Raw genomic sequence first — 19,292 nt, forward strand, 5'->3', positions numbered from 1 at the left:
AAAGTGCACCACGTGCTGTAAGTGATGGCTTACACATAATCCAGTGACAGAAACAAATAATAGACTTTTTGTCCCAACATCCTCTGCCCCCTTCCAGTGAAGAAATGCCAAATATTTGCCAAAGTAACTTTATGAGAAATGATGCTGCGTAATCCAGTCCCCCATCTCTGCGCGCCCTCTGCTGGCCTTCTGCGGGTACTGCATCACAGTGACTCTTCCAGAAAGCTCTGCAGGGCTGATTGCTGCCACATTCCTGGCTGATGACTCAGGACCAGTGACAGCAGAGGAAGCCTCTCTATATATATACTGTCAGCATCCCAGGAGCTGCCAGCAAGCAGACAGCACACAGCGGACTCAGGACTGACAGCAGCCAGCCAGGTAAGATTACTGCTGCAGACAGAGATTATAATGCCATTATGCAATGGGCTATATATACTGTAGAGAGAGCATTCTGTTATAAGTCCTTCATTCATTCCAGTATGAGTTCAATGCGTAATCATTTGCATGGATGCAATCTTCCCTGCATCACTCTTATGTAATCAGATCTGCTATGTATTTCACTGGTCTAATTCTCTTTACTGATTCACATACCTCTAGCCCCGACAAAAATTCAACCATTCACAACACTTAATGTCTTTTGAAATTTTTAAAGTGAACCAGAGAAGAAGCACCCTCATGTATTTTACCATATATATCAGTGGGAACATTAGAGAAAACACCAACCCTGCTCTCTGTTTCATTTTTAACTGTTCAGCTTGCTTCTAAGCAGCCCAGATAAAATCCCTGGCTTTACACTTAGCTGTAGGGATAACAGTTGTGCCTGGATGAGTGAATTTATGAATGCAGTTGTTTGAATATTTGCATGCGAGTGTGCGAAGGGTAACTGATTTTTGCTAATTTTCTGGTCACACCCCCTTCGGCACCTCCCTTTCCTTGATAACTTATTTAATGTCCAAACTAGAGGCGATGTGCTAGGATATATGTGTTTTTTTTTCCTGATAAAATCCCCGACTGAGCATTCAGTCTGGCTTTTCTATAATGACTCAGCTATAATGATTCCTGAGCAGAACCACAAGGGGGCAGGCTTGGGCTTGAAAAGACACCAGAAAAGACAGACTCAGCTATAATAATTCCTAAACAAAGCCAGACTGAATGCTCAGTCAGGGATTTTATCAAGGCTGATAAGAAGCAAGCTGAACAGTTAAAAATGAAACAGAGAGCAGGGTAGGTGTAGCATGTATGGGTACCATTCCAAGGGTCATAAAACAAGTGTGGCCATCATGTTCTTCACAAAAAATCTCCACAAAAACACCTGATCTGAAGCCTATGTAACTATAGTGCCCTGTATGAGAGGAAGGGAAGGTTAGAAGTTGGGTCCCCCACAGCTATGGCCCCCCTACCATTGCAGGGGCTGCTGTAGTTACGCTCCTGCTTATCAGGGTTGATAGGGTTTATAAGGGCTGTCACTTAACCTTGTTGTAGACAGACCACCTGGAAGACATGAGATATTGGATATAAGACCTTAAGGTGCCCATTCACAGTACAATATTCTCCTCAGATGCAATCATGTGATGAGATTTGTGTAATCGTAAGTAATCTTAGGGTAGTTCTTGATCTGTTTCCAGAAACGGGTTGATTAGGGCACTTTCTCTCTTCAGATACGATCGTAAAGTCCATAAAATCGTTTAAAGTTGATTTTCCCCTCGTACTGCAGGTTTTCGGTACAATTTGATTGTAAAAATCTGATCAAATCACCGCATCTGAGGAGAATATTGTAAGAGTAATGGTGCCTTTAGAATTACAATGCAAATTTAGAGTGCTAAACACACACCACTTACACACACACACATACATACATACACACCACATGCAACACACACACATACATACTACACTGCACACACTCACAATCACATACATACCACACATACACATTGCATGCACACATACATACACACCACATGCCACACACACACACATACCACACAAACACATATACATACCACACACATATACACCACATACATACACACCACACACATACATACACACCACATGCCACACACACACATACATACCACACAAACACATATACATACCACACACATATACACCACATACATACACACCACACACACGTATACACCACACACACACATACATACACACCACACAAACACATATACACCACATACTGTACATACACACACACCACACACATACATACACACCACATGCCACACACACACACACAACACATACAAACTAACCACACACATACATACACACGCACACACATACCACACATATATACACACACACACACACACACACACACACACACACACACACACACACACAGCACTCACAACACGTACAGCGGTTGCACATCTCCTTCATGTATCCTTTTAAATGTATAAATGCACAACCTCCCCTCTACCTCTGCCATGTAATCACAACTGCCATGTACATTGTGTATTCATTATTCATATTGGATGCATGAACATAGATGTATCCCCCCTCCCTGCTGCCAGCTGTAAACAATCACACACACACCCCATCTCACTAGCAGTCCCTGCCTCTGCACAGTGCTGATGTGGCTAAAGTCTCTTCTCTATTATTATTATTATTATTATTTAGTATTTATATAGCGCCGACATATTACGCAGCGCTGTACAGTGTATATATATCTTGTCACTAACTGTCCCTCAAAGGAGCTCACAATCTAATCCCTACCATTGCCATATGTCTATATTATGTAGTGTAAGTACTGTAGTCTAGGGCCAATTTTTAGGGGGAGCCAATTAACTTATCTGTATGTTTTTGGAATGTGGGAGGAAACCGGAGTGCCCGGAGGAAACCCACACAGACACGGAGAGAACATACAAACTCTTTGCAGATAGTGCCCTGGCTGGGATTCGAACCAGGGACCCAGCGCTGCAAGGCGAGAGAGCTAACCACTACGCCACCGTGCTGCCCACTCTCTATGCCTTTCTATCTGCTCTCTATACAGCAAACTACTGTTTTACCTTGTGTTGCACTCATATCTGTGATCCTTTATGAGCCTATCAGCCTGATCAGTGGTCTCTGTAATCCACTTTTTTCCTGTCTGTGGATAGATCAGCTCTGTTCATGCAGATTATATCACAGACAAGGCTTTTTGTTTTCCGTCTGTTCTGTGCAAGACTTTTCAGTTTTCTCATAGGAGATCATTTTTCAGCTTCTGTTTAAAGGACAACTAACCTCACAAAAAAAGCTAGCTACTCACCTAAGAGGAGGAAGGCTCTGGATCCCTTTGAGCCTTCCCGGTACTCTCTAAGTCTCTAAGTCCCCTAGTTCCACCAACGGGAGTCCCGTTCCAGCCTCTGACTTTCATGTCCAAGGGTATATGTATCAAAGAAGCAGCAAAGTGCACCATCCCTCAGCATATAGCTTGATTTATTGCTTCAGTTAGAAATCCCTTGAATACAGGGGTGATGCATCAGTGTACAACAATTCTCAGTACAAACAGATACATACTGTGCGGTGGTAGCGGTGGTGGAGCGGGTGCCTCAGGAATAGGTGGGATCGGCGACGGCCGTTTCGCGTCCGGCTGGACGCTTGATCATGCTGCGTTCCACTCAAACGTCCAGCCGACTGAAGGGCCAAATTCTTACTGCCGCTAGGGAAGTGTGCCTTGCCCAGCCTGGCAGGCTCGGGCAGGGTATGTGGCGGCAGCGTATGTGGCGGCAGGGAGCTTTCATACATACCGGTACCTGCCCGGATGGCTGGATCGGCTTCTTCTCTCCTCTACTTCGGCGCTGATGTACTGCCGATATGTTGTCTCAGTTCTGATCACATAATATGACATGTGCTCAGGATCCAGGAGACCATGTCAGTGTTACAGCGCCACCCAGTGGTGGAAGAGATCCTTCCATCTTTTCTATCACCCCTCTTCCACCACTGGGTGGTGCTGCAACTCTGACACGGTCTCCTGGATCCCGATCACGTGTCATATCATGTGATCAGTTCCCAGAAAACCTGTCAGAAGTACAAAGCCGCTGGTGGAGGAAGTGAAGAAGCCGTCCGAAACAGGTAACTATAACAGCTCCCTGCCACCCGCTCATTTGGCTGTACTACCCGTGTTTCTATGAAAATAAGACACTGTCTTATATTAATTTTTGCTCCAAAAGATGTACTAGGGCTTATTTTCAGAGGATGTCTTGTTTTGAGGGGAACACTGGTAGTGTTTCTATGCAAAATGTATATACTGCATGCCATGCTGAAACACAAGCAGCATGCACAGAGCTTGTGGTTTGCAGATATTGGCTCTCACAAGAAATTGATTCTGCTGATCATGTGGGTAAGAGTCTATTTCTTGGAGGCAGAGAACTCTATCAGGCTCCCCAGAGCTATGATAGGATAAGCTGTGTGTCTTAAGGTAGCCATGCACTGGTCGATTTGCCATCAGATCCGACCAACAGATAGATCCCTCTCTGATCGAATCTGATCAGAGAGGGATCGTATGGCTGCCTTTACTGCAAACAGATTGCAAACAGATTGTGAATCGATTTCAGCATGAAACCGATTACAATCTGTAAAGCTGCCGCCGCCCCCCTCCCCCGCATACATTACCTGTTCTTGCCGGCGCGTGTCCCCCAGTCTCCACTGTCTCTTCTCCGCGCTCGGCTCCTCCAGCTTCACTGAACTTCCTGCCGGGGAAGTTTAAACAGTAGAGGGCGCTCTACTGTTTAAACTTTCTGCCGGGACAGGAAGTTCAGTGAAGCTGGAGGAGCCGAGCATGGAGAAGTGACCGCGGACAGAGCGGGGCACGCGCCGGCGGAGCAGGTAATGTATTGCAGCTAGTGTCGGTCGTCGGGCATTTGAACGCCGCTATCGACGCACTCCCGACCCGCCGGTGATCGAGCAAAATCTTCCACATGGACGGAACGATTGATTTTGGACGGAAATCGATCGTTTTGTCAGCGTTTGTGCAACAATTTCACAGCAGATTCGATCACAGGGATCGAATCTGCTGTATATCGGCAGGAAAATCGTTAAGTGTATGGGCCCCTTTAGGAAAAGGTGAAGAGGAGAAGTGCTGCTGATGCTTATCACGACAGATCAGGAGGGCTGGCTCCAACAAAAACACAAATTGCCTGACACATATCTAGGACTGCAGAATTCACATTACACTGCTGCTCTCCTGTATCCAGGCTTTGTATTGAGCGTGACATGCTGGTGCCCTGTGGGCTGTTGCTAGGGCTTACATTCGGGGGAAGTCTTATATTTCAAGCATGCTAGGAATTGCTGCTAGGGCTTATTCTCAGAGGATGTCTTACTTTAGGGGAAACACGGTAGGCAGCAAAAGAAGGTTTGCCAGCAGAGGTTTAGAATGCACAGCAGCTTTCAAATGTAAAATGTGTTTTAAGCTGCCAATGGGTTAATAAGTGCAATGTATAGAGCCGAACTGAAGGGATTAGTTTTTAATTTCAGGATTAAAAATGCTGCTACCTAAAAGATGCCTTTTAAATTTCCCCTACCACTCTTCAAATGTAGTTGTATTGCCTTTAATTACTTATGGGCACTTATAATGACAATCCCTTTCTTGTTACTGGCTGGGATGTGATTGGCTGATATACGTGCCTAAAATTCACGGTAATTAGCGTTGTTGTTCTGGGCTTGTCAATGCATTGAGGTATTTCATAAAAGCACCACCTGCTGTATAATGAGGATGGCTGCAGTCTCTACAAAACAATCATTGTGGTGAAGAGTCTTACTGTATTTGGTGAAATAGCCACAGCACACTGCATAATTATGGACTTTACATCATGTCTGACATGTGCGTCCGACAGACACGATGCAAAGCTGAAGAGATTATACTGCAGCTATTTGGCATCCAAGAAGGAAGATGGAGAGATGCTGCTATGCCGTGACTTGAGTGTGTGGACTTTGATCAGGTTTTTTTAGACCTTCTGCTGGATAAGCAAACGCGAGTTACACACTTCAGATTACTGCTGCCTGCAGGGCTCAGTTACTCGATCCTTCGGGCGTGTGTATATGTAGCTAAAGAGAAACAGGGGGCCATATGCAATTCACTTTTTCACCTGAGTTTTCTCCTAGGTGATATTTTCACACCTTGCCATAAAATGCGTTATAAACCACCAACAAGCAAGAAAACATTCAAAATAAATTCAGTAGTACCTTTTCACCAACTTTTGGTTAGTTTTTCAATTGTAAAATTCTGAAAAGCTATTTTAAAGAAAATATGAAAATTATCTCCTAGGAGATAACTCAGGTGAAAAAGTGAATTGCATATGGCCCAGGGTCTTCCAAGCAGAACCCTGCTATTCTACTGTATTTAAATAGAAAAGTTTTATTTCTGGAGCTGATTCTTACATATCTCTTATTTAAATAGTATAGGTCTGACCGCACTCCAGTTCATGTACAAGCGTGGACATACTGCGCAATCTGGTCCATGCGTTTGCAGTAGCACAAAGCCACGCCTTCTACTTTATGCTACTTCTACATCCTGCTGCTGCACCGGGCCGATTCTAGACACAGTGGGCATAATGTGGCCTCCCCTAACACCCCCACCAATGCCTTTGTTTATGCCCCCCTCTCCCTCCAGGATATTACCCCAAAGCCGGCTGGTGGACACTCAAGATCTCCCCCCATGTGTATAGTGGTCCCCTGGGTAGCCTGCAGACTAGTCCACAGCTAAACGAACTCACCGCCTGGCCGGAGAGCTCCTGCATCAGTCTGATGGATGTAAAATGGGTCGCACCTCTCTGTACAGGGCACCTGCAATTACTATGTCAATCATGATGCCCCTGTGATAGGCAAAACGTGTGTGCTTCGAAAATAGGATCGAAGCATGTGCAGTGTAAAAGGGAAGCAGGAAATTTGGGCGCATGAGGCAAGTGGACAAAAAGGGTGCCGCCATTCACTCCCATAATAAATATTGTTTGATGGGCGCTGAAAAGGAAAAAAGGGCGCCGGAGATTATTTACGTTTTCAAACGGCGCCCAGAGATTTAAATTTGCTTGTGATGATTTAAATTTACAAAATGCGCATATGATGAATAACGTTTACAAAAGTACTAAACATATTTATCGTATGTAACTAAAACATTATTTGAAAATGTTATCCCTTACTGTTTGTAAAACATTATTATTCACAAAATAAAGCAATCAGTACGTAACGTAAACTACAATATACTTTTTACAGTCACAATTTGAAAACATTATTCTCCACACAATAAAGCGGTCACTAAGGGGGTTTTTTTAGGTTTATGCACCACAAGGGGGAGTCTTAGGGTTAGGCACCACCAGGGGAGATTTAGGGTTAGGCACCACCAGGGGGGTCTTAGGGTTAGGGATAGGTACAGGGGGGGGGGGGTTCTGTGTGAGAGTAGGGTTAGGATTAGTTGTAGTGAAATGTTAGTAATATTTACTAATGTTTTACAATAGTTATTACAAACACACTTATATTTTTTTTTCATCGTTATAAACAATATTTTCAGATTTTATTATATGAAGAAACGATAAATGAAGGTTATTCGCCATAATATGCAACTATAACGATCAAACATATTATCGTTTTTTTTAACAAACGTAATTATAAGTTTCACTTTTAAAACAGGCAAGATTATCGTTTTTACAGTTTGCGATATCATACACATTATTAAATGTTTTTTTTAATTTGTATACATTATTGTAAACAAAATACAACTAAATATTTTATAAACGCTATTACTGCTTACACGCCCTTTTTTCCCAACGCCCTTTTTGCATGTACGCGTGTGAAAGGGCCCTTATGTTAGCATAAAATTTGCAACAAATTAAAATAATTAGCATCTCATTTAACCTTCTGCAGTTATTATTTTCTAACCAGAGCAGGATCATCCACCAGGCAACCTAGGCAGGTGCTTGGGGCCTAGAGGGTGTCAAGGGATCCACCTGCCGCCTTCTCTGACTTCTCTCCACTACAGCTTACCAAAAGGACCACAAGGAGGCACTAATATACCTTGCCTAGGGTCCCATTACATCTTAATCCATCTCTGATTTTAGCTGTGCCAAAATATTCAAATTACTGTTATCACAGTTCTATATCACTAACATCTTCCGTGGCGCTGTACAGAGTTGTACTTTGCTGCAACCATTTTTTTTTTATCCCTCTCTCTGCTAATCAAGTTACTGTAAATTCCTCTGGGGGTGGCTTGGTGGTTTTAAAGAATGAGGGTCAGCCAGTCTCCCAGGAAAAAATAAAACATACCGGTATATAGGATAAATACTTGTTCTACTTACGTAACATCAGTATTGTACTGTCCACATTTTGATTTCAGTGAATTTTATTTTTATAGTAAATAAAGAGAAAAATGTTCCAGGCATTTTCCATCATTACTGCCTCTGACTGAAGCCAATCCGGATGTAATTTCCTCCCTTACTCCTCTCCCTTAAATGGTGTGTGCAGAACTGCATTTTCATGTGTAGTTTGCATTGTAAACACATGTGAGCAGAGCATAGATTACATTTCTTCAGCTTCTGAAGAGGGGTGAGGTTAGGTAATTTATCTTCTATTTACCCTCTCAGCCTCGTGTCACACTGAACAGCCCTCAGCCAGTCAGCAAGGAGCAGGAATGTGGGAGGGGACGATTGCAAGATTTTTTTTAAGCTCCTCTCTTACCCTCACCAGCAATGTACAAGAAAAGAGCCAGGGGGACTGAGATAAGATGTATCACAGATGACACATTTATGATTATACTGGAATACTTGCAATGCAGGGTCTGGATGCAGACTACATAATAAACACAGAGCAGTGGGTAATAGGAATTTGATTTGATAACATTCCAGCTTTGAGAAATCACACTCCATGATTGTTTTACAGGCTAAGGAAACGTATTAGGCATATTAACACAGGATTCCATTACCAGACTGTGAAAATAGGTCATAGCGACTACCGAGGCCTTTCCAGAGCCATTTTACCGTCGTTCAGTATTCACATAACACACTACAGTGAGACGCCCATCCCCGTCCTCACAATTAGCAGCACAACTGGGACATACATATGCAGCGAAGTATGAAAATACATCTGACACAGAGTATACCAGGCCCTCCATTTAAAGCAGCAGGGACAGTTATACTATCCCAGGAAAAATAACATACATAAGTAGATAAATACTTGTTCTACCTACATAATATATAAATTGTACTGTCCACGTTTTGGTTTTAGTGAATATCATATAGTAAATAAAGAGAAAACCGTTTCAAGCATTTTCCATCTTTACTGCCTCTGACTGAAGCCAATCCTGATGTCATTTCCTCCCATACTCTTTTTTTTTTTTTCTCGAAACTGCACTGTCATATCTAGCCTAGCTTGCTTTGCAAACACATGTGAGCACAGCGTAGATCTATTGCAATTTTAAAAGTTCTTGCTAATGTAATGCTATGGGGGATTTTTTTAATCACATCCCTCAAGTGGGATCACACACATAGCATTGGAAGAGCTTTTCATATCACAAGCGCTTAGAAAAGCGCTGCTAGTGGGATCCAGGCCTTACTCTGCTAAGAGGATTAAAGAAAGGTAAAAGAGGTCTTATGTCTTTTCAGGTAGGTGCACAGCTGCAGTCAAGCAGAGTGAGGCTGGATGCACACCACATTGCACCACAGAAGTTAGGTGTCATATAACACTGCGCCAGCGTGCATCGATAGGGTCATATGCATAGGCCCACCCCCCCAGCTAGTCATGTACTCCCTGCTGGGCAGGAAGTACTTAGCTGGGATTCCCATTGGTCCATGCACACTCTTCGCACTGCCCTCCTGTGCTGCGCCGCCCATTGACTTGCATGTAGCAGGCATTGATCATGCAGCACAAGCTACAGACTTTGCATTGGGATTGCGTCGATTTTTCTACTTCCAGCGCATAGTCTCTCTAGACTTGCATGGCCCTTGCAGCAGGGATGTGGCGGAGAAGCGTAACACGGGGCGACGCAGCGCGCAAGTGTGCAAGGGGCCTTACAGAAGAGAATTTTCAATGCAAAAAGTTGTGGAGCAGAGTGTTCTGTACACAGAGATAATCACGCATTATAACAAGTTTGAACTCTTCACTGAAGAAAAACATGCAGCTATATATCATACACCACCATGAGGAAGTGCAGCTTGCTTAAAACAGAGAGAATAGAGAATGAACACAGGAAATAACTATCCCATTCAGATAACCATAGCATTTTACACACAATGACATCTTGTGGTTGTTTAACTATTCTCTAGTTTATGATAACTTTGTTGTTAAAACCTCTAAAAAAAACCTTCAGTTCCAAAAGGTTTAGGTGCCAGGCAGGGGCAGGGACGGATCTAGGGGGGGCAAGCGGGTATCTTGCCCCAGGCGCAGTTTGTTGAATTCTTAAAAAAGCGGCAAAATTTGGATGGGGAATGGCAGTTTAGGTGCCAAAACCTGACCTTGCCCCAGGCGCCACTTGGTCTAGATCCGTTCCTGGGCAGGGGTTATCATTAGAGTAGGCTAGGGAGGTTATGCTGGGTACACACAATGCGTTTTTTCGATCGATTTCCAATTCAATTGATTTTCGATTTTTTTTTCCGCTCGATTTCCCGCTCGATTCTCTTAACTTTTCTTATCAATTTCCATTCTTTCCTTCTATGAGAAATCGAGCAGTAAAAACATCGAAAGTAATATCGGACATGACGGAAATTATCAATCAAACGCATCTATTGACCGGAAAAACGCAACGTTTGTTCCTAGCATTGGGGTTAAGCATTAGGAAAGGAATTTTCACCAAGAGGATCTGTTACATGTAACCGATTAATTGGGGTAAAGTTATGGTAACACTGCGGAAAAATGTGTGACATATCTGAACTAGTATTGGCAATCACTTTTCTGATATTCACCAATGGTGCGAAAACAGCCACATCAAGTCCATGCACACCTGTCTCTGTGGCCCTCTGGTTGCTGTTAAATCCTAATACTGGGCATAGATCTCAATACACCATCAGCTAGGTAAGTAAGCAGACTGTCCAAATTCTGCCTTTATTTAGTGAAATGAAGGTTGGCCTGCAGCAGCCCAGCTGATGGCGCTGACAGACTGAGCCACGCCTCTATGGTTCCACATCATCAGCATGCTGGCTGAGGGGGAGGAGCACAGACACAGCTTCCTGGTAAGATCACAGCATGTGGCCCTGAGGTCTGTTCTGCAGGAAGTGGCTGGTGTTGCTGCTCCTGACCAGATTCTTATAAACTGTATTCTTCTACTTTCATTGAGAAAAAAACAAAAAATAAATCGTCAGACTTTATCAAATATGCAGTGAGTTGTTGCTCTCAGCTAAGGCAAATATTTATTCACATGTGCACTGAAACATATAGACAAGGTCAGGACTGGCCTGAGGCTGAACAGCTGAGGACAGCAGCGGCTGCTCCCAGGCGGGGGTCCGGGGAGTGCTGCAGACATTTCACAGCGCCAGAGCCCGAATAAAAATATACGGATGCTTCTGACAGACTGCTAAGACCGTGGGACTTTTGTTATGCGAAATCTAGTTGTAGTTTGATCTTTGTCTTTCCTATTTTTACCATTTTCAGTTTTGCCCACTCTTATTGCACAATCCGTGTGAGCAGAAAGTCTGTGCTGTCCTCCCAGGTGTTTGTGACAATCTGAGCTAATTTTTTCCAACTGCTTTTACTGTAAAGATGTTACACAAGTCTGCAGGCTTCTGGGAAGTAGTTACACAAGAAACAGCTGTGTTTTTTCCCAACAGAACATCTTATTATTGTTCAAACAGGTGGAATTTTGTTTATTCAGTAGAATCGGACTGGTCTGCAAATTAAAACCGTCCCTGTGTTGCATTATGCAAACATTTCCCAAGGCATGCTTCTTATGAATGATCTGCGTATGGGACTTAATGAAAAGTTGCTCTTGTGCAGAGGAGCTACGCTATGGTTGGCTCAATTTCTTAAAACTTAAAGGACATTTGATGGATGGATCTCTCTATACATACTGTATATCTTGCTATATAATTAACAGCTTCATTGCTTTCTCTCTTCTCAGAGTGACTTTCGGCCACAAGATGAGGTGGGGTCTTCTCTCATTACTGCTAGTGGCTCTGCTCCTCAACGTCACAGATGCCCTGCTACCTCCCGAAAGCCTGAAAAGTGAGTGCATCACATGCTTCATATTTTGTCAGTTATTGCTTTACCTTTACTTATTACCCAGTCACCATAACCTATGGCGAACCAGTCAGAAACCGTTGCTACCAACGCATCCCCCTCCAAAAAAGAGGAAGTAACGAAATCAAGCAAAATCCAGGAGAGCATGTCCAGAATACTAGGGGGTAGGAGAGTCCCCACATACCAGGGTTGTCCCCCAGGCAGCTACTGTAGAACCCATTAAGGAGTAAGTGACCATTGGGGGGGTTAGGGTAAGTAAACTGGAGAGAGCTCAGGTTGCAAAGAAGTCTGAATGAATGTACTGGGAAAACAATTATAAAGCCCAATCTACATGATACGATTCTTTGTACGATTTGATTACGATTCTATTTACTATCCGATTAAATCCGGCATGTCCGATCAGGATTCGATTCAAATCAATTTGCCATTGCAAAACAGTGGCAAATCGAATTGAATCTAATCGAATCCTGATCGGACATGCCGGATTTAATCGGATCGTAAATAGAATCGTAATCGGATCGTACAAAGAATCGTATCATGTAGATTGAGCTTTACACAAAAGGTTCTACTGGACAATGCCTTTCATGTATGTTAAAAGGTAAGTACCGGTGTCTTCATTGTTAAAAAAAACAACACAGTTTCAAGTATCAATAGAGTATCAAAGTGTGAGCTGTGACTCCATACAGAGTAGGGCATTAAGGGGCATGAAGTGCATTGTCCAGTGGGACCTTTTGTGCTATGAGAGCTCAGGTTGCACACAGATTCAGTTTAAAGTGAAAAACAGATACTTACCTAAAAGGACACCTTTGGGTCTTGCAGAGGCTTCCCATGTCTTCTTCGGCCTTACCCTTGCCACACGTGGACCCCCAAAAGAAATTCAACAAAAGTTTGACAGATTTCTGATCATGACCACACTCCTCTTCATGCATAAGCACAGCCGCCATGCATGAAGAGGAGCGTGGTTGCGATCTTCTGAAGGGTCCTGGACAGTGGCGGTAAGAGCGAGGAGGACACAAGAAGCCTCTTGAGGATCCAGAAGCTCCCCTCTTCTTAGGTATGTATCTGTGTTTCGACCCTAGGATCAACTCAGGCTCACTTCCACTGAGCTGTATTGAGTCTTGGTGAGTTTATGGAATGGGTAAGAGGATTGATGAGATCTAAAGTATACAGATATTGGTCTGCAGGGATTTAACAACACCTCACTGAAAATGGTTCCCCATAACTCCTTCTCTTTATCTCGCAGAGCTCTCTGAGGAGGGGAGCAAGTACATCACCGAGCAGTTTGAAAATGCCTTGAATGGAGTCAAACAGATGAAGGAGATAATGGATCAAACTGGCCAAGAGCACCAGGAGATCCTGCGCAACCTGGAAGAGACAAAGAAGAACAAGGAGGTAACACTTTCATTTGTTTTTCAATTGAATTAATATATCTATGGGGGTGAGAGCATAGGGGATCAGAAGAGGGCTATGGCATTGTTGTAATGCCCCATTTTAACCACTTCAACACTCAGGCCGGTTTCATACTGTAAATTGGCATCAGCGGAGCGCCCGCTTCACCACACTGCCATAAACAGGCCTTCAGGGAATACGGTGTTACTATGCGGTATTACCTGTTGGTATCTGGCCAAGCAGGAAGTGATACTCACTTCCTGCTGGCCAAGCGATGATGTGTGCGGAAGTGTATTGCAAAAAATACGTTTCCGCGCATGCGCAATGGGTAAGACCTGTGGCGGATATTCACACTGCCGCACATCGCCATAGACTTACATGACTTCTGGTCCGCCGCACGCCGATGCAGACACGTGCGGTAACATAGTTTTGAAGCGCGTCAGATTGAGGACTTCTGGAGCACCACTCCAAGGGTAAGATGATTTTACCCATAGACTTTCAATAGACTAGTGTTAATCTGCGGCAAATTGCCGCCACCCCACAGTGTGAAAGGGCCCTAAGGGTTTTTTTCTTTTTAAAAAAACAGAGCAATTTTCACATTTCATGCTCCTCCCATTCATTCGCCAATAACTTTATCGCTACTACCCAGCTAAATGATCTATGTATTTTTTTTCACCACAAATTAGGCTTTCTTTGGGTGGTACTTTTTGCTAAGAATAATTTTATTTTTCATGGATTTTTATGGGAATAAGAAGAATAATTGAGAATAAGGAAAAAAAATGCATTATTTCTTAGTTTTCAGCCATTATAGTTTTAAAGTAAAACATACTACAGTAGATAACAACATCCACACATTTTATTTGCCCACTTGTCCCTGTTATTACAAAATTTACATTTTGTCCCTAGTACAATGTATGTTGACAAGATTTTAGAAATAAAGGTGTTTTTTCCCGTTTTTTGTTTCTTCATACTATGTTAATAATTAGAAGCCCTTATTTACAAAAATAACTGTAATATACTCTCATGACATACATATTAAAAAAGTCCTTCAGGTAACTGTTTATGTATTTTTGTAAATGCTTTCCCTTTTTGTTTACTTTCAATTTATGAATGACCACAGCTAATGCTGGTAATCATTCCTTACAGTCAGTTTGATCAGCTTTGGGAACACATTTTGCCATTTACAGATCAGTAAAGTTTCAGGCTGGGACCCCCAAACAGTGGCCTCCGTGGGCACTAGCACCGTCCTGCTCTGGCTCCGGCAGAAAAAGCCAAGCCTGGGCAGTAGCGTCATCTGATTTGGCCATACCTTTTCAGTAGAAAGCTGAGTGGGGTTGTGCTACTTAGTGCGCATGCCCGAGCTGCAAGCATTGATAAGCTCTTTTACAGGGGGCCTAGTGCTGGAATGGGGCTGTGAGGATGAACAAGGGAAGCCTCTTTACGACCCAAAGGCTTTCCTTTCCCGAGGTAAGTACCCCCTAAAAGGAGCACTTTTTTGTGCTTCAGTTACACTTTAAGGGTCTTCTAACCTTTTCAACCAATACCCTCCCAGTAGTTTGTTGGCCTGTAATTGGTTCCTGAAAGCTTAGCACTAGGCTGCCTGTGTTGATGGTTTACTTGTAGCAGCCCACAGTATTTTAATATTACAAGACCTTCAGCCTGTTTCTTATCACCCCTCTAGGATGCTTTGAAGGAGGCATTGGAGTCAGAGCAGCAGCTGTCCGAGACTAAGGAGGTCTGCAATGACACAATGCGGGCATTATGGGAGGAGTGCAAACCCTGCCTGAAACAGACCTGCGTCAAGTTCTACTCCAAGACCTGCAGGAGCGGATCAGGACTGGTTGGGCGCCAGGTGAGCTTGTTTTACAATTCACCAGGAATTCCCTTACGGAATTATTAATATAGAGGCACATTTTAAGTGAACCTGAGATGAGAGGGGTATAGTGGCTGCCATATTTATTGCCATTCAAACAATACCAGTTGCCAGGCAGTCCTACTTATCCTCTCTTCCAGCAATTATATACAGAGACAAAAGGCAATGAATCCATGAGCATTGTTATCCAACTGAGAAGATGGTATATATTTTAGCACATATCCCTTTCTCAAGGAAAGTTAAGGTGTGTACTCTAGAGATGTCGCGAACCTCTGATTTTCGGTTCGCAAACACCGTTCCCGAACTTTCGCGGAAGGTTCGGTTCGCGCAAACTTTCGCGAACCGCAATAGACTTCAATAGGGAGGCGAACTTAAAAATTTTGAAAAATTTCTGCTGACTGGAAAAATGATAGAAAAGATGTTTTAAGGGGTCTAATACCTGGAGGAAGACATGGTTGAGTGAAATACACATCAAAAGTCCCATAAAAAAATCTGCATTTAATACAAAGCAGTGTTTTAAGGTCAGAAATCTCATTGAATGTTCAATTGCAGGCCTACACTGCTTTATGACATCAGGAATCTCTCTCTCTTGTAGTATTTCAAAAGCCAGCTTACATACCGTGGCTGGGAATTGAACCCAGGCTGGGCTGGGAATTGAACCCAGGTCTCAGTGTGTGGTAGGTAACTGACTTAGCCACTATACCACCACCAACACTACATGCTGAAGCCAGCCTAGCATGTACCATTATGATCAATCCAAGAGAAAATTAGCTTGCTTAAGGATTTGTAGCATGTCAAAAGCCAACTCACATTGGCTGGGAAGCAAGCTAATTTTTCTCTTGGATTGATCATAATGGTACATGCTAGGCTGGCTTCAGCATGTAGTGTTGTTGGTGGTATAGTGGTTAAGTGAGTTACCTACCACACACTGAGGCATGGGTTCAATTCCCAGCCACAGTATGTAAGCTGGCTTTTGAAATACTACAATTTCCTGGAAGATGAGACCCTACTCCCTCCGGGAGGAGGGAGGGAGTAATATAAGGAATAACAATCAGCTAGGAACAAGGCTACAAGAGCCTAACTAAGCTTTCCCTAGCAGAGTCTGTCAGCAGCTGTTCCTTAACAAATTACTGTAGGCAGATGAGTGAGTAAAACGGCAGGAGAACCTTGCTTTTTATATGAGGGGGTGGGACTCCAGGGGTGTGTGTAGTCTGATTGGTGAGAATGTTCCTGCTGACTGTGATGTAGAGGGTCAAAGTTCTGCTCAATGGAGCATTATGGTTTGAATCGAACTTCCTCAAAAGTTCGCCTTTGCCGGCGAACGCGAACCCCCTAGAGTTCGCCTGGAACCGTTCATGGGCAAACTGTTCGGGACATCTCTAGTGTACACACAGCCAAATTTTTTTGGCCAATTTTACTACCTCCATGTAGTGTGAGATTTTACATACACAATCTGTTCACAGTATTCCAAATCTGTTGACCCTCACACTACATAGCAATTGGCCAATCAAAATTGAAGGTGTGTACCAGGATTTAGACTGTATAACTGCTAACAGATATTATATCAATGCTCTTATTTTCTAAGAGCTGTTAGAGCACTAAGAACCTAAAAACAATAATATTTTTTTCTTGTCGTTGGGGTTGTGCAGTATGTATATGTTTATGTTTGTATTAAGCATCCCAAGTAATTTTCCATTTACGTTACTATAGGGATTGCATTTTCCTACTCCTGTTCTTGATGTCAACATGTAGTCTGGTAGATTACTGGATTGAAGTCCACTGAATTTGGCAAAATGTTAGTGAAATTACAAAAAGTTTAATTTTCCTTCTACAGTTGGAAGAGTTCCTGAATCGATCTTCTCCATTCTCTATCTGGGTCAATGGAGAGAAGATTGACAGTCTGAACAAGCAGGACGAGCAGCAGCACATGACACTGGAGGACTTGGAAGATGGCTACAGCGTTGTACAGGACAGCGTGCAAGAACTCTTCCAAGACAGTATTCGGGCCTTTGACCAGATGAAGCCATTCTTCGGCAGGCCTTTTCATGGCGGATTCAGGTTCCCCCAGGTGGAGCAACCTCCCTCCCAGAGGCAAGAATTCCCACTGTCCGCCATCCGTATCCGTAAAGAGAGGTCCCCTCTGTTCGAACCATTTTTCACCAGTCACTTTGACTCCCTCTTTGAAGCGGCTCAGAAAATGATGGAAAGACATCACCAACTGATGCAGCGACGACCATGGTCTGAAGGTAACGTTGTCCAAGTGCTTTGATCACTAGTGATTGTATAGACTAAGGACCCTTTCGCACTGTACAAGTTGTGTTGCAGTACAATTGCAATGCTAAAGAAAAATTGCACCATGCGTTAATACATGCAGTGTGACTATACAGTGAAGTATACGGTGCACTGTAAGTATGCCCTGCCACCACTGTAAGCTCACGCGTTGTCCGGTTACCGCATATCATGCTATGCATTACTTTTCCGGAAACCCACAGCACCGCATTCAGTGGGAAAGCCCCATAGGAATTTCACTGCTTTGCATTGTGATTATATTGTCTGTTCTGACACAATGCTATGGACTTCATAGACACCGAACACATTCAAAGCAATAGCTAATCATAAGTGGTTCTTTCTGATTTCTCATTTTGGTAGTGATGCATTCTACTTTAACCTCTTGATTTTCTCTGCCGCTGGTACAATTCTACTTGTAGCTTGTCTCTGGTTTTCTGTTATCAGCCTCAACCTTATGCTGGGTACACACCATACGCTTTTCCGCTCGATTTTCCATCCAATCGTTTTTTCGCTCGATTCTCTTATCTTTTTCCATTCACTTCTATGAGAAATCGACCCAAAAACAATCAGAAGGAATATCGGACATGTCGGAAATTATCTATCGAATCTATCAAGCGGAGAAACGTATGGCGTGTACCCAGCATTAGGGGTTGATTTGCAAATCTAATCTCAAGAATTATCTCTTCTTACTTTCCACCCCCCCCCCCCCCCCAACAAAAAAGAAAAACAACAACAAAAAAACACATACAAAAAAAAAACTTAAAACATGATTCCTCCGAAGGACATAGCTTCATTATTGCTTCCCTTGTTTCAATGTTGCTGCTACTTTTCTTTTTGGCAGAATAAAATGTTTTATATAGATGGTTTGTTAAGAAAAGTTTGGTGAATTAAACCCTTTGCCTGTGCCGCTTTTCTTACGTTCTTTGTCCCCCCCCCCCCCCATAGTCTAGACGCAGCGGTCCCCAACCTGGGGTCCGCGGCCCCCTGGTGGTCCGTGGCCAGTTTTCTTGGGGGCCGCGGCGGATCTGGCCTTTCTCCCTCTCCCCCTCCCGCGGCCGCCGCTCCTGTTACCTTATGAGCGGGCGGCCGCTTCCTTATATTCACCATAGCCGCTCTCCTTTTTGCAGCAGCTTCAACAGCATTGCGTCACACGGCTGCTGAAAGGAGGAAGGAAACGGCAGCGGTTCCCATGGTAACGGCGATGCATATCGCCACTACAGGAAGCCGCTGCCCTGCTTCCTTCCTCCTTGCAGCAGCCGTGTGACGCGCTGCTGTAATAGGAGATGCGGCTAAGAGGAGAGCGGATACGGACAAGCGGCCTCCAGCCAATAAGGTAACCGGTGGTGGGTGGGCACTACCTACCCATACTAGGGCGTATTACTTGGCGCTATACTAGCTATACTAGCTCTATACTGGGCACTATACTAGCTATACTGGGCACTATACTGGCTATATACTGGGCACTATACTAGCTATATACTGGGCACTATACTGGCTATATCCTGGGCACTATACTAGCTATACTGGGCAATATACTGGCTATATACTGGCCACTATACTAGCTCTATACTGGGCACTATACTAG

General features: G+C 43.6%; 1 protein-coding gene across 1 annotated transcript in view; it reads left to right on the plus strand.

The window, feature by feature from the left end:
- The first annotated feature begins 252 nt into the window (after positions 1–252).
- Positions 253–19,292, plus strand: part of CLU (clusterin) — a 37,697-nt gene continuing 18,657 nt past the window's right edge. Inside the window, exons 1-5 of the mRNA XM_068280117.1 lie at positions 253–378; positions 12,038–12,141; positions 13,400–13,548; positions 15,227–15,397; positions 17,253–17,664. Of these exons, the coding sequence (XP_068136218.1) occupies positions 12,057–12,141; positions 13,400–13,548; positions 15,227–15,397; positions 17,253–17,664 (817 nt within the window). The 5' untranslated portion in view covers positions 253–378; positions 12,038–12,056. The remainder of the gene's footprint in view (positions 379–12,037; positions 12,142–13,399; positions 13,549–15,226; positions 15,398–17,252; positions 17,665–19,292) is intronic.

The sequence above is a fragment of the Hyperolius riggenbachi genome, chromosome 4 (assembly GCF_040937935.1).
Source record: "Hyperolius riggenbachi isolate aHypRig1 chromosome 4, aHypRig1.pri, whole genome shotgun sequence".
Taxonomy (NCBI): Eukaryota; Metazoa; Chordata; class Amphibia; order Anura; family Hyperoliidae; genus Hyperolius; species Hyperolius riggenbachi.